Source organism: Camelus bactrianus, chromosome 6 (assembly GCF_048773025.1).
Source record: "Camelus bactrianus isolate YW-2024 breed Bactrian camel chromosome 6, ASM4877302v1, whole genome shotgun sequence".
Taxonomy (NCBI): Eukaryota; Metazoa; Chordata; class Mammalia; order Artiodactyla; family Camelidae; genus Camelus; species Camelus bactrianus.
In genome coordinates this window covers 82,222,779-82,236,585 of record NC_133544.1, presented here as the reverse complement: position 1 = coordinate 82,236,585, position 13,807 = coordinate 82,222,779, and the positions used below count along the sequence as shown (strand labels likewise).

At 36.0% G+C, this 13,807-nt stretch overlaps 1 protein-coding gene and 1 long non-coding RNA gene across 3 annotated transcripts in view; one reads left to right on the top strand and one right to left on the bottom strand.

The window, feature by feature from the left end:
* Positions 1-13,807, bottom strand: part of LOC141577969 (uncharacterized) — a 530,703-nt gene that overhangs the window by 54,321 nt on the left and 462,575 nt on the right. The window lies entirely within an intron of this gene.
* The window catches only part of WDR72 (WD repeat domain 72), a 190,943-nt gene that overhangs the window by 116,505 nt on the left and 60,631 nt on the right, over positions 1-13,807 (top strand). Inside the window, exons 18-19 of one of the 2 annotated variants that reach the window (XM_045506250.2) lie at positions 851-919; positions 1,629-1,824. In XM_045506250.2, coding sequence (XP_045362206.1) covers positions 851-919; positions 1,629-1,824 — 265 coding nt within the window. The remainder of the gene's footprint in view (positions 1-850; positions 920-1,628; positions 1,825-13,807) is intronic. The other variant, XM_045506253.2, reaches the window with a different exon arrangement.

The window sequence follows — 13,807 nt, the reverse complement described above, 5'->3', positions numbered from 1 at the left end:
GTAGATATCATATCTAATAGTAAATATAGTTTTAGCAATGTTAATAGAAACATTTCAATGAAACATTCAACATAATTGAATCTCAGGATATGGTAGATATTAATAAGCATGATTCATCAGTATCATGATGTCTAGAATTATATGGTATTTCTTCCAATTTATTCCAAATACCATATGGTATATAGTAATTACATATTCATGGTATGCAATAGCTATCACAGTTTTGAGTCTCTCATCACATAATATGCATGAGTAAGCATTATGTACCTGTATTGTGACAGGCATTACTGGATTTGGTATGCAATAGTAAAATCACATTATTCATTAGCCTTTTTTTTTTTCACAACCTAGCCAAACATTTCAGTGGACAAGAGCAGGAGGATGATCAGTGATCAGGAAGCTACTCTGATCCTTCTAGGAAGCTCCCTATATTTAAAGCTCAGGTGTGCAGTTCCTTCGGCCCCTGTAGTTCATCGAGCATCTGCCATCAGCATAAGTTCTCTGAGTGTCCCTGGAGCCTAAAGCTTTCATAAGCTACCATGACATAAAAAAGAGACCAAAAAAATATTTAGATGAATACTTATTCTGTTTCTGGCATCAGTCTCAGTTGGTGTTGTCCCAAAGCTCTAGCTCTAGGCATCCTATGGATAGACTGGGGATAAGGCAGAGGGGACGGGGCAATTATGGAACATGAGTCATCTTGACAGAGGACAGGCTTTTGAAGGGAAAGGAGCAGTCATTGGAACATGGCTATATGAAATGTTTAACTGTCATCCAGAGACAGATAATGGAAAGGTGTCCCAAGTTCACCTAGATTAGCAGTGCCCTTCATTTTCTCTCACCAATTCAGGTCTTGGTTTTCCTTGAACGCTGCCTAACTCTTGGACCTTTCCTCATTTCTTACCAGGAAGAAGCTAAGGTACTGTCACTGGCTTTTTATTGAGGTATAAGAGTATAGAACCTTTGGAGGACATATACTACTAAAGATGTAGAATGTCCACCATGTCTGTGTGCAACTTGGGATGCCACACCCCAGGTTCTTCATTTTTAAAATGAAAATACTGTATTAGATGTTCTGTGGTAAGCATCCCCCCACCCCACCCCCCAACCACAGGCCCTTGACTGGGCACGGACACTAATCTGAAGGCAGGCTCTGTTAGTATTTTAAGACACATCAAACCATATACACATACACACAATTTAGTGAGACTTACTATTAAAGTCTTTAACTTTCTGTATTAAACCCAGTTTAAATCAAGTGTTTTTAGCTAAATAGTGCTTTAGAGCTAGACATTGTTTGGGGAGCTAATCTTGTCTTCAAGAGCAATGTGATACATTCAAATTATCTTCTGGTGGAAATGAAAATATTTTATGAGAAAGAATTGAGAACTCCTTTCAACTTTCCTTTTATAATCTCTTGAGGTTTTTAAAAGACAAATATGATGATTTGGGTGCCAGTTCACAGTAACTGTGTTTCAATTGTTTTAGATGCTAATTCTAACAGAATGGAGCATTACAATTTATGTGAAATCTATTCAAATCAAAATTCCAGGCTTTGGGTTTTGTGTAAGATCCCAAGCATTTATGATAATACTAAAAATAATTCATTAAAAAAAAAAACTTTACAGGTAACTGAAGCAATACAAGCTGTTCTCTTGGCGGAAGTTCAACAGCACATGAAGACTTTAAGAAAGACACCAGTCAACAGTGAAGCAGTGTCCCTGGCAGAGAATGGTGACTATGAGATGATGCAGATTCTGCCAAGGATGGAATGGGCCAAGGAGCCAGAGTTACAGTGTATTACAGACACTTTGCCTCTGAAAAGTAAGTGCAAAATTTATTGATATGCTCTTTCATCAGAACTTTTTCTACTGCTTGGAACGTGTTGAGAATATGAGTTCACAATATATCATTTCTGCAGAAATCAAGCCAAGTGCCCTGTTTCTGACCTATTCTGCTATCAATTTCCTCATAATTGTCAAGTTTCTAAATCTAAATTATGTTATAGTTAATACAAAATTCTGCAGAATAAAAATGTATATTATTTATAAAAATGTTTTAAGTTAAGTCAGTAAAAAGGAAAACAGAATTAATAATAGCTTAATGGAAAATACACGAAAAGGATATCCTGATAATAATGGTCCTAAAATTTGTTTTCATTTGATACCAATGATAATAGCCATGTGCTAGGTTTTTTTTTTTTTTTCTTTTCTGGGAATAAGAAATGTAGTAAAAACTAAAATTAAACTGTTTTATACTCGTACCACTTGATTCTTTCTATAACAAATTTTATTATTGTAACTATAATCATAGTGTTTATGGTTTATGACTAGCAAGTGAATCTAAATTTCTGCTATTAGCTGGGACTTAAAAATTTAAAAAGGTAAAAAAATTAAGTAAAAATTTGATTCTCAACTTTATAGTAAGTTTTAATGAACAAAAATATTTATATACGATTAAATATATATTTGCCAGGAAAACGTTACAAATTTACATATTTCAGGCTGTTAAGAATAGTTAGGTACTTCTTTTAGCTCTTGAAAAAGATTTGATTTGTAACTCAGAAAAATGTTGCTATATTTAAAATGCTAAATCATAAAACAGGTGTCATTCTAAAAATGTATTATATTTATTTCTCCTTATTATTTTTACAAAGTCACTGTTTGAGAGCATTGTGTAGTGAGAGATGATCCATAGTAGGAAAAGGCTTTTTCAATGAAAGCCAAAGATCAAAATAGAGAGAGTATTTCCTAACACCAAGACAATCACTGAGGCTGGTCAATTCAGTAAGTAATTTGTTAATGCTTGATGATGATTTCAAGTCACTTATTTGTTTTTTGTCCAGAAATTAGCTTTAATTATCTGGTAAATTCACTCTCTTGAAGGAGCTCCTTTTTGATCATATCACATAATTGTAGTTGTACTACAACTTTCAAGCAAGAAGCAGAAGAATTTCTTATTAATTAATTTTCCATGACTGCATTTAAGTTCTTGATTCATTTGGAGAGGCACCCATGGCGTCATTTAATAAGTTATTTCCAACTCTCCAAAAACAGCTAGTGCTGTTCATCATGTGTTAACTCTCATTAGATGGTATTTCTGTGCCTTCTCCCTAAACTTTAGTGTCTAATTTATCCATTGGTCTGTAGCCTTCAATTCTGGGTGAGAAATTCATGGCAGGATATTAAGGTGAAACTTTTTAAGAGTTTTGCTATCACTTGGCTTCCCCATTATTTGAAATTTCACTAGTTCTGTCCTCAGTTAATTCTTGGGTATAAGAATTATTAATACTATGGAACTGAGTCTTACTATGACTAAAGATATCTGAATCTTAATAGATATTATCTACCTTTTGATCATCATTGAGTGATCCTTTGCCAGTGTTAAAAGAAAATTTAGGGTTAGTTTGTAATAAGAATTTGAACACAAAAATATTAAAGGTACTTGTATGTTGGTGGATGGAACCTAGAATATTTTATTTAAAACAAATACAACATAGTCACAAAGTGATGAGCATATATTTTCCTGGGAAATATTCTCTGCAGGAAAATATTAACTGCAATTAAATAGGAAGCAGATAAGAAGCACTGAAGAGGAAAATTTCCAAGCAATATTATATCGGATGTTAACATTGCTATTACAGTGGTATATACTGCTTTAGTTGATGGAATTTTTAAAAATAAGTAAGTAAAAGGCTATATTGTTTATTTCAAATGTCCTGATTCAAAGGTTAAGAAGATACTGTAGATAGTTTTCATCTGGTATGATTATTACTCAAGTTTTACAGGCAGATTTACTTAGCCCCAGCATCACTGCAACATACATCATTTTATCAAATATTCTTATGATAAATGGTTTATGTTGTTTAATTTTATCAGGTCCTTGCTCGTTTTTTCCTGTGTAAGCTCCCCATTCCCCCTACCTTTTTTATCCCCCTAATTTCTTTTATTCTTTCTAGTTTCTTGATTTCTTGATGCATTTTATTTGTAAATCATTTGGAAAATAATAGATGATGATTTTTTTTTTGCACAGATACTCATTAATGTTTTTTATCCCAGAGCATAGTATGTCTGATCTATTAGCATTATGGTAGTATGACAATAATAGGTCATAAGGAAAAATAATATTAACAGCAACAGTTATTGCATTCATAATATACTCTGACACTATGCTAAGTACTTTAGGAATGTTACCTCACTGTTTCCTTTGATTGTCACATAATCCATATAAACCCTAAGACTCTGTTTCCAATATCTGAGTCATTTGTGTAAAGAATTTTACAGATTTTTAAATGTCCATGTTCATGGGAATGAAGTTTTAAAGTACAGCTGCAAAAAACTGAGAAAGAGAAATTCCTGTAGTGCTACCTAGGCTTTTCCTGAGAGAAACCTCTGTAAAGTTTTAGACTGACACATTCATTAATTATGTCACATTAAAATAAACAGTATCTGAAAAAAAATTTCATCACATACTAGCTATATTGAATGCCTCTGATTGTGTACATCTTGCACTTTGAGACATGCTTCCTATTATTATTCCATTTTTTAAATGAATAAATTGGATTTAAAGGAGGCTTTTGCCTTGTCTACAGTCACAAAAATACTAAAAACAAGGAAAGGAGCCCAGATATGCTCTTAGACACTGTATTCTTATCCAATAAGCTGCATTTTCAGTATTGGCCTCATGAAGGAAATTTGCTCTAAATCAGCTTGATCTGAGAATTGAATAATTTATTGAGTGGGTTTTCTTGGATTTTTATTCCTCTCTCATAAATCATACTTTCTATTAACAAAGAAAATGCAGAGTGTTCAATCATTGCCATCTCAGCCCTTATAATAAAGAAAATCATCAGATTTCTGAACTGTTTGTACATGAGATGCATCTAGAAAGCAGTGGAAATCAAGTAAAGTGAGAATTGAAGCAAAATGTGTTTGAACTTTGTAATTTTGTATCTTACTTATTTTTCAGTGTTTTCACATGTTAAATTTTATAGCATATATTTTATTTGAGGTATTAATATTTGTATCAGCGTTTTATGGGAGAGTGGTGGATTTTATCTAACTTTACATTTTTATTATGATTACATTGCTATCTTCCTTGAGTATATTTAATAAGAAATTGTACAATTAACACTCACATTTGAAGCTGATTCATTGCTTTAAAAACAGCAGTGGTTTCTACTATTAACATGCATTTGAAAGTTATTTCCCTTTACTTTAAAAAAATGTTATTTAGATCAGTTTAAATAAGTACTCTAAATTGTTCCATTAAATAAATTGGTTGAAATAGAAATGGAGGCTTTGTAGATAAAACTGTCACCTTAGAATTATTAGCTGAATTTAAATTCGAGTTAAACTGGGTGGTTGTGTAGATGATGCCTCAAATACGGGTATTAGAAGTAATCTTTATTATGTGCATCATTTTCATAGTCTTGTCTGCAAAACTAAATAATGAAAATGTGCTCTTTAAGTAAAACCATGATTTCATAATAAATCGAAAAATATACATCCAACAGAAAAATTTGTGGTCCCGGTGGCTATCAGCAGGATTGGTTTGGGACCATCTTCCTCTGACTGCTCAATTTCTTAGAAGGAAATCTGTTTAGTTGTAGAAAGGCTTTGAAATGTAGTGTCTGAATATCTCACAGGGAAACTCATTCCTGATCATCTTTATTTATAGTAAATGCAACTTCTAACCCTTTGAGGTCTCCAGGCTAAGTGAGAAGGCCAGGGTATTCTTCTTTATAGCCACAGAAATCGTTTAGGAAGGATCTGTGTGAGGTGAGTGAGCAAGAAGCAGAGAAGTAGTGGGAGACACATCATAGAATGCCTTGGGTAGCAGGGTGAGGTCTTAGTCTTTCTCTCCGAGTGAGATATGTGCCTTTGTCTGCTCAAAGTGTTTCCTGCCTGAATTTCATTGCCTGAAGTTCAGGGCCAAAGACAGAAGCAGGGAGACCAGTTGGAAGGCTGTTGTGCTAACCCAAATAATGGCAACTTGCAACAAATATAGTGGCCTGGATGGGGAAGGTGAGAACTGATCAGATTCTGAATGTATTTGAAGGTATAGCTGACAGAATTTGCTGATGCATTGGGTATGGAGGAGTGAGATAATGAAAATCCAAAGTTACATTTTTTTTTCAAACAAAAAATACTTGATACATGGAGTGACCTTGGTTTTCTGACCTGATTCCTGTGTCAGGTAGTGCAGTGTTGCGTATGGCATTCCAGGTATGGGGAAGGGGAGTGGAAGACTCACTTCACGGAAGGCTGCCTCTGCTATGTTCAGTTTCATGCATCCCTGCTTAGATGACCTACAGGTTTTATTTTCTAATATTAACTAAACTAACCCTAGAAAATGAGCAAGCATTTCCTGCTAAGAAATTAATGGGTTGAAGATTATACTAATAATGCAAGCTTAAGCAAGTAAGATGTAAATGGCATTGGCAAACTTATCTAAAGCTACATCAGATATATGTGTCTGTGTGTGTCAATGTCCTCCTTTTGAAATTTTTATTTTTGTTACATTTTATAATGGACAATGTTGATATACTAATAGCACATATACTGCTTATAAACAAACATACATATATTGGTGAGGCATGCATCAGAGTTCTTCCTCGTTATTTTCTGCAAGAAAGTATCCCAACCAAACAGCCTTTGTGTGGATTAAGGAGGCAGATACGATCAGCTTTTAGTTATGCAGGGTTGGTAACTTGATATTCTTTATTGCACACTGTGCTATTTCTAAAACTTTGGGTACATTTTTATGCATCACTCCTTTTATCATTCCTTTATACCTCTGTGCACTGATCCAAGAGTTGGTGATACCACAGAGAACAAATTGGAAATTTCCAGTTGAAGAAAACAAACTGGTAACATCAAGGTAACAATAAAAGTTTGTCAGATCCCACAGAAGAGTCTATGGGAGCACATCAGAGTGCACCTAATCCAATCTTTGGGATTAAGAGGCTTCTTAGAAGAACAGATGCCTAATCTAAGAGCTGAAAGATGAATGTGATTTAGCCAAGCAAAAAAACTTAGAGTAAAAAGCAGCTGTTTGCTAAGACCACTAAAGCCCATTTCTTACTCTCAAGAATAATCTGATCCATACATACATGCATAAATGAGGACCTGAACATTAGAGAGAAACCCATGTGTCTTTAATTTCTTCTCTGGAGAATAGCTGTGTTCTCTCTGAATCTCTTTGTGCCAACTCCTTCCCCTGCTTATCCTCAGCCTTCCAGAATAGCAATGACAGTGATAGTGATGATGGTAACAGCTAACACGGATATGGCTTAGTATGCTCTAAGTGCCTCACATAACTTAAATCATTTGATCCAGGCAACAGTTCTGTGGGGATACATAGTACTGTCATACCCATTTTATTGATGACAAAATAGAAATAAAGAAGTTAAGTAACTTTCCCAAGGTCTTATTACCAACAAACAAGAAAACCAGGAGTCGAACACAGGCAGTCTGACATCAAAATCTGGGTTCTTCATTACTATCTGGCATTGCCTTCCAATTACCCACAGTTCTCCTTCACTATTTCTTAATTCAGCCAATATTTAGCATTTGGTAAATACCTGACAGTTACAGAGATAGGTATTACACAGGTTGGGAATCCCAAGGCAGCAAAAACCTGGAAATTTGGCATAACAACAAAGGAAAGATTCTCTCTAATCAATTAATCAACAAATATCAAATACCTAATTTCTGTCAACCTTTGGATGGGACAGTATAAGCTATTTCACTAAAGATGTACTTAATACTAAAGAATTTTGTTTAGAATATAAATTTATAGAAATATAAATTTTAGTGGTTAAAAATTAGAAGGTGTTACACCTGGGAACTGGAAATGCCAACTGGTAGATGCTAGAAATGAAAAAGATTTGGTATATACGTATTAGTCAAAATGGGTAAGTGTTGGCAGTATGGGAGGATGAGGACATTTAAAATTTCATTGTTATATATTAATCTGAATTATGTAATAGGCTTAATCTTACCTAAATATCAAGATATTCATATTAGATGAAGATAAATTCACGTATGATAAGCAAATAATTTAGCATCTAGAGTACATTACATACCTTTCAAAAACACACTGCTGCTATTTGGGTTTAATGTATGTTCTGTCTTATTTTTGCTTCTCGCAAAATTGATGGAGAAATTTTATCATTTCCCTTTTTCCCCATATAAATTCTTCTAAACTTCTGCACTGCCTCTGCCCTCTCTGTATCGTCTTAAGGACTGCATTGCCTTAGAAAGACTGATGGAGTTCACTGCTCTTTCTACAAAGGTAGTTTCATCTTTCACAGAGATTGAGATTGATGATTTTCATCTTGGCATATGAAGAACTAGAGTTTTTCATTGTCTTTTTTCCTCATGAGCAATCAGAATGCCAACCTGGCCTGGCTGCGCAGAGATGGTAACATCAAGGAATTGAGTTAAATATTTCCTTGGTAACAGTTGTGCAGGCACCCCTTTATCGATTATTGTCTGCATGCCCATTTAAATTTATTGACAAAGAAAAAGTGATCTAGATCCTGTCGCTGAAATCAATGTGTTTCACGCTATTGTTCTCCAAGCTGAGACAGGCCTCCGAACACTGACCTTTCAAGGACAGGGGTCTGATCTATTTATCTTTTTCCCTCCCATCACCTGGGATGGTCCTTCACCTAGTAACTGGTAATAAGTGATTATTGAGTGGATGGATGAATGGATGGACCACAGGGTAGCTTGTACTAAAGATTCATCAAACTCCTAATTAGTAAAGAAAAAGAAGACAAGGAAAATCAGCTGATTGCTTTTCTTTAGCAGCCAGATATAGTCTTACACACACACACACAAATTGTGTTTTCTAAGCATCATCATCCCAGGATCATGTGTGTGCACACAGCAGGCTCACAAAAAATTAAAAACAGACACAGGAATGAATCTAGTCTGTAACCACCAAGAAAGCTTCTCTTTCCTGCTGGTTGATATTTGACTCTTCACTACTCATTTTTTAATGATCAAATTTCAATCTGATGTTAAAGAGCCCAGACTTCCCTGAAACTCGTCTTCTTATTCTTCATTCAACTACAGCTTCTCCGTGGAAGTATTTAAGGAGAACTCTGTGTCAAACTCTATTTCCTCAGTATTTGGATCTGCATCCTGGATTGTGACTCATCTGCCTTTCTGTGGACTTCTGGCTCATTCCCGATCTCTTGTAGCCAGCAGCCCTTAACACTGCTGACCTGCAGTCCTCCTTATAACCTAGCTCACCTAGGTCAGCCTCCTCCCTGCTGACTCCTTCCCTACTTCTATGCCTGGCCCTTTGTGTGATATTAGTTCCTCCATTAAATGCAATCCCATTAGCCAATATGGATATGCATTCCTAGTTCTGGAAATAATTTTGATACAACTAAATTCCTTGAAAGAAAAAGCAGGGATTTAGTCAGCTTTGTATTCTCAGCAGACAGTACAGAGTCTGGTACATGGCAAGGCAATTGCTAGAGAAATGGTGGCTGAAGAAAAAATTATCCATATGTTCTCATGTCATTGGAATATCCGATTCCATCAGAATATCATTCACCTTGCTGGCAGGACCCTTATTTTTCCATTTTAACTTGTGGATATGTCTGCCCAATTTTCACCCTTAGAACAATTTGAATAACTTCAAAACATCTCTCACTAAGCACTTGCTATGTCTAAGGTTCAGTGTAAGGTACTGAAATTCTTTATTACTTTATACATTTCTTGTATGTCTTTCTGTTTAGTCTGAATTATCTGGCATTCTGGTTGTTTGTTTATTTGCCTCTTCTCACCTCTCTGAACTCCTTGAGGGTGAAAGCTGGAACTTGTTAGTCTTGCGCTTGTAGTAGCTGATGCACCACATGACTCATGATGGGTGCTCATTAAATGTTTGTTGCCTGAGTGAGTGGATGAATGGTAAATGACTGTGACAGACATATACCAAAGAGTTCTGGTCTAAGGTAGAATTAAGGAATGCTAAATAATACGTTAATTGTCTGTAGGTAGGAAGAGAATGGAAAAGATCATTATAGGGATGATGGTTTTCTCCTAAAATGTTAATCCAGAGGCACGCCTTCAAGTTTATTTGTTTAGTTCAGGGGCAATTTATCTGTCTAGAGAGCTACCATGGAAAATTAATGTCGACAGATGTTTGAAGGCTAAAAAAACCAAGGCAACTCCTGAGAATAAGCAACAAGACATGATGACAGTTAGTTTAAAGAAGAGCTATTCCTTTTTTTTCTTTTCCTGCTGCAGATAAACATGGGCCCGTTACTCATATCTATGCTGGAACGCCTTTCCTGCAGCCCAGCAGCCCTGCTAGTCTGGGGCAATGTAAAAGTGCTCCCTGTAGCTGAATATATGTAAGAGCATGGAAATTGTGGGCAATCTTCCAGCCTGTTAGGTTCCTTCTCATCAGAGTGAGGTTAGTCTTGAAATTTTAGAAAATTTAAGTGTGGTGGTTCTCAACTCTTTGCAGTCCTAGAATGGACTTTATAACTAACATTTTGTAATGTTCCCTTTCTAATCCTAAAATGAAGTTTATAAGTAATATAACCTATCTACACAAATAATTTATATACAATTTAAAGGAAAAAAACAAAGAGTAAGAAACGTACAATAAAATAATCTATGTCTCAGTAGGTAAAAGCTTGGGCATGCCTATGCTAAATGAATTTAATAAAATGCTGACCGGGGAGCATCCCACTGCTGAGATGACAGCTGCTAAGTTACTGTCAGTGACACGAGTGTCTAGATGGGTTTTTCTTGGTAAAGTTCCGGACAACAACAACAACAGTGAAACATGACCATTCTTTGACATATAGGGTTAGTGACCGTCCTAGAAAATTCAGGATATATTAGAAACCTTAAATGATTCCCTGTGTGTAAAATAAAGTTAGGTTCTGGGCTCAGGAAATTATAAGCAGGGCTTTCCCTTCCATGAATTTCCAGTGGAGTATTTGGAAACCAAGTGAAATATCATGACAATTTCATTGTGAAAGACTGTCTTGAGCACTACAGGACATCCGGCATTTCTGGTCCCTGCCCACTAAGTGCCAGTAAGTTTGTCTACAATCACTCGGGGAACCAAACATCCCTTGCCTCAGTAGTCACCAAAGCATTCCTCTAGGGGGCAGTACCAACCCTGCTGACAACCAAAGCGCTCAGGAATGGGATTCTGTACATTCTGAGGCCTTTGTTTCTGTCCCTCTCCCCTTTTGAAAGTGCATAGGGAGGTGAAAGGGAATTAGCCACCCCCAGCTAACTCAAGAAGTTCCTTCCTCAGCTCCCCCGCGTTTGCTCCTTTGTGCTCTGTCCATGTTGTTTCTACATTGGTTGTGGTACTTCCCAGGATGTGTTAAATCATCTGATTGCAATTCTATCTCCTCCATTAGAGAAAGAACTTCTTGTCCTATCTTTTCACTTTCTTCTCTATGTCCTGGAAGCCTAGCTCTAGGCCTGGCATAGAGTCAATGTTGTTGGCTGATTAAATGGAGAGGGCATGTTACTGACTACCGAGCATTCTCCAAGAAAGTCATTAAAAAAAAGTCCAAAGTGTATAACTGAAATTAAATTATTATTTTACAATACAGAATAAACACAGCACATCTTAGAATTTAAAAATTAGGTGACCTATTTCCCAATATGTCCATTGAGCAAAACTGGAAATGAGAATAATGGATGGAAAGCAATACACAGATAGGTTCATTTAAGTGATTAGGAATATAATTCTAAAACTTTGACTTAGAACATACTAATTTTTGATACATCTTATCTTCAAAGTCCAATAGCCCATTAGTACTTAAAGTATATTAAAATTATCTTTTGAGAAGTTTATAACCCCCCCTTGACATATACAAAATATGCTCCTTGGCATCTCTACCAAAATAGGGAATAACCAGTCTGATCGATCATCCAGCTGATAGGTCCATTCATCCACCCATCTATTCACCCTACTTTTTTTTTTTTTTTTAATATGTTATGTGTTAGGTGCTCTGTTTCCCAAGTTATCTACCAGGGATCTGAGAAGAGTATTATGTGGTTTCTACTTTCTGAAAGGTAGAGTCCTGTAAACATAATGAGGCTACAATGTAGTATGAGACGCTAAAGTTCACATTGCTGTGGAAGCATGGAGAGCCATCAGTTGCCTAGGGATGATTTTTAGAGGCTTCACACAGGGGTAAATATTCATGTGTGCTTTGGAGAATAATGGTGTGGTAGACACGGAGAGATGCACTGCTTAGATTGCTCTACAAGAGAGGACGACTTGCCCAGATGTGAGGAATATGGCCAGCTGACAGCTCTAGGTACCTCCAGGATTCATCCCTGAATTGGAGCAAAGGTCATACTCTTCTTGGTTCAATGACTGAGCAAGGCAGTGGTACAAAAGCCTAGCTATTTCTCGTTCATACAGACCTCCTCTAACGGCTGATTTTGTGTGTGTGTATTTACTGAAGTAGAGTCCGTTTACAACATTGTGTCTGTTTCTGGTGTTCAGCATAATGCTTCAGTGGTACGTGAACATAGATGTATTCATTTTCATATTCTAAATGGTTGATTCTGTCCTGGAGTTTCCAATGGACCGACAGAGACTGTCAGATCTGCCTAGTGAATAGAGAGCTCATTACCCAATTCCGTTTTTGCCCTTTTTCTTTCATGGTGTTACTCCCCAGAAAACTTTTTGCATTTCTAGCTCCATCTTAACATCTGCTTCTGGGAGGACCCAACTGACACCACTGGGAAAGAGCTTGTGGCAGGAAGGGTATTTCAGGCAAAAGGAATAACGTGAGGACAGACACAGAGGTATGCAGTGTGGCCTGGCCAGGAAATAGGGATAAATTTGGTGTGGGCAGGGTATAGGAAATGAGGATGCTCCAGATTGGATCTAGAAGGTAAGACACCTGGAATAAAGGTTCTGAGGTGGGGCTTTTTCTTGAAAGACAAAGGGAGCTATTAAAAGCTATTTTAAGAGGAGAAATGAGGCATTCCCAGTGCAAAGTAGAGAGTGAATAAAGCAAGAGTTGCAAAGAAACTCTTATGTCCAAATGTTGTCAGAGTATCTCTCTGTTTAGTATTTATTTGTAAAGCAGTATTTCTTTTTCTTAATTTTTAAATCACCTTATCATGAAATTAGATTATTAGACAGAGCATTAGAGCTTTATGTCCCACATAGGGAACGGAAGTATGTTCATATCACATAGAGGAGAGAAATTCTGCCTCCTTGCTTTTAGACCAGACAACACTGAATGTCCTGCAGGATCATCAGAGTCCAGGTCATGTTAGTAACACCTTCTGAGTTGCTGTGGTTCTTGGTGCTGACTTAAAGTTATTTTTCCTCCTTTATATTTGGCCATTATCTCAATCTCCCACCCTTTTGGAGTCAGATCTTAAATTTTTCCCAACTTGTATTTGTACAATACTTGGTCTAATTTCTCATCTCTTTTGGGTGCCTTTGTATCATTTACCATATATTGACAATTTTGGGCTTCACCATTCATTTTTTTTTTCTGTGTATGGATTTATGTAGATATTATTGACCTCCTTTTCTACCAACATCCTTAACTGAAACATTAAGTAAGACCAGGCTTATTAAGTGTTTGCTATTAGACATTTTCCAGGAATAGGATATATTATTTCTCTTTACCACTTAAAAAAATTTTTGATTTAATGAATAGAATTTTAGCAAAGCAAGGTAACTTTGAAATGTGCTTTTCCATGTGTTTATATTAATATCCAATGAATAATTTCAAAGGTTAAACTTCATGATCCATCTCTTCAAGCCATCTACTTAA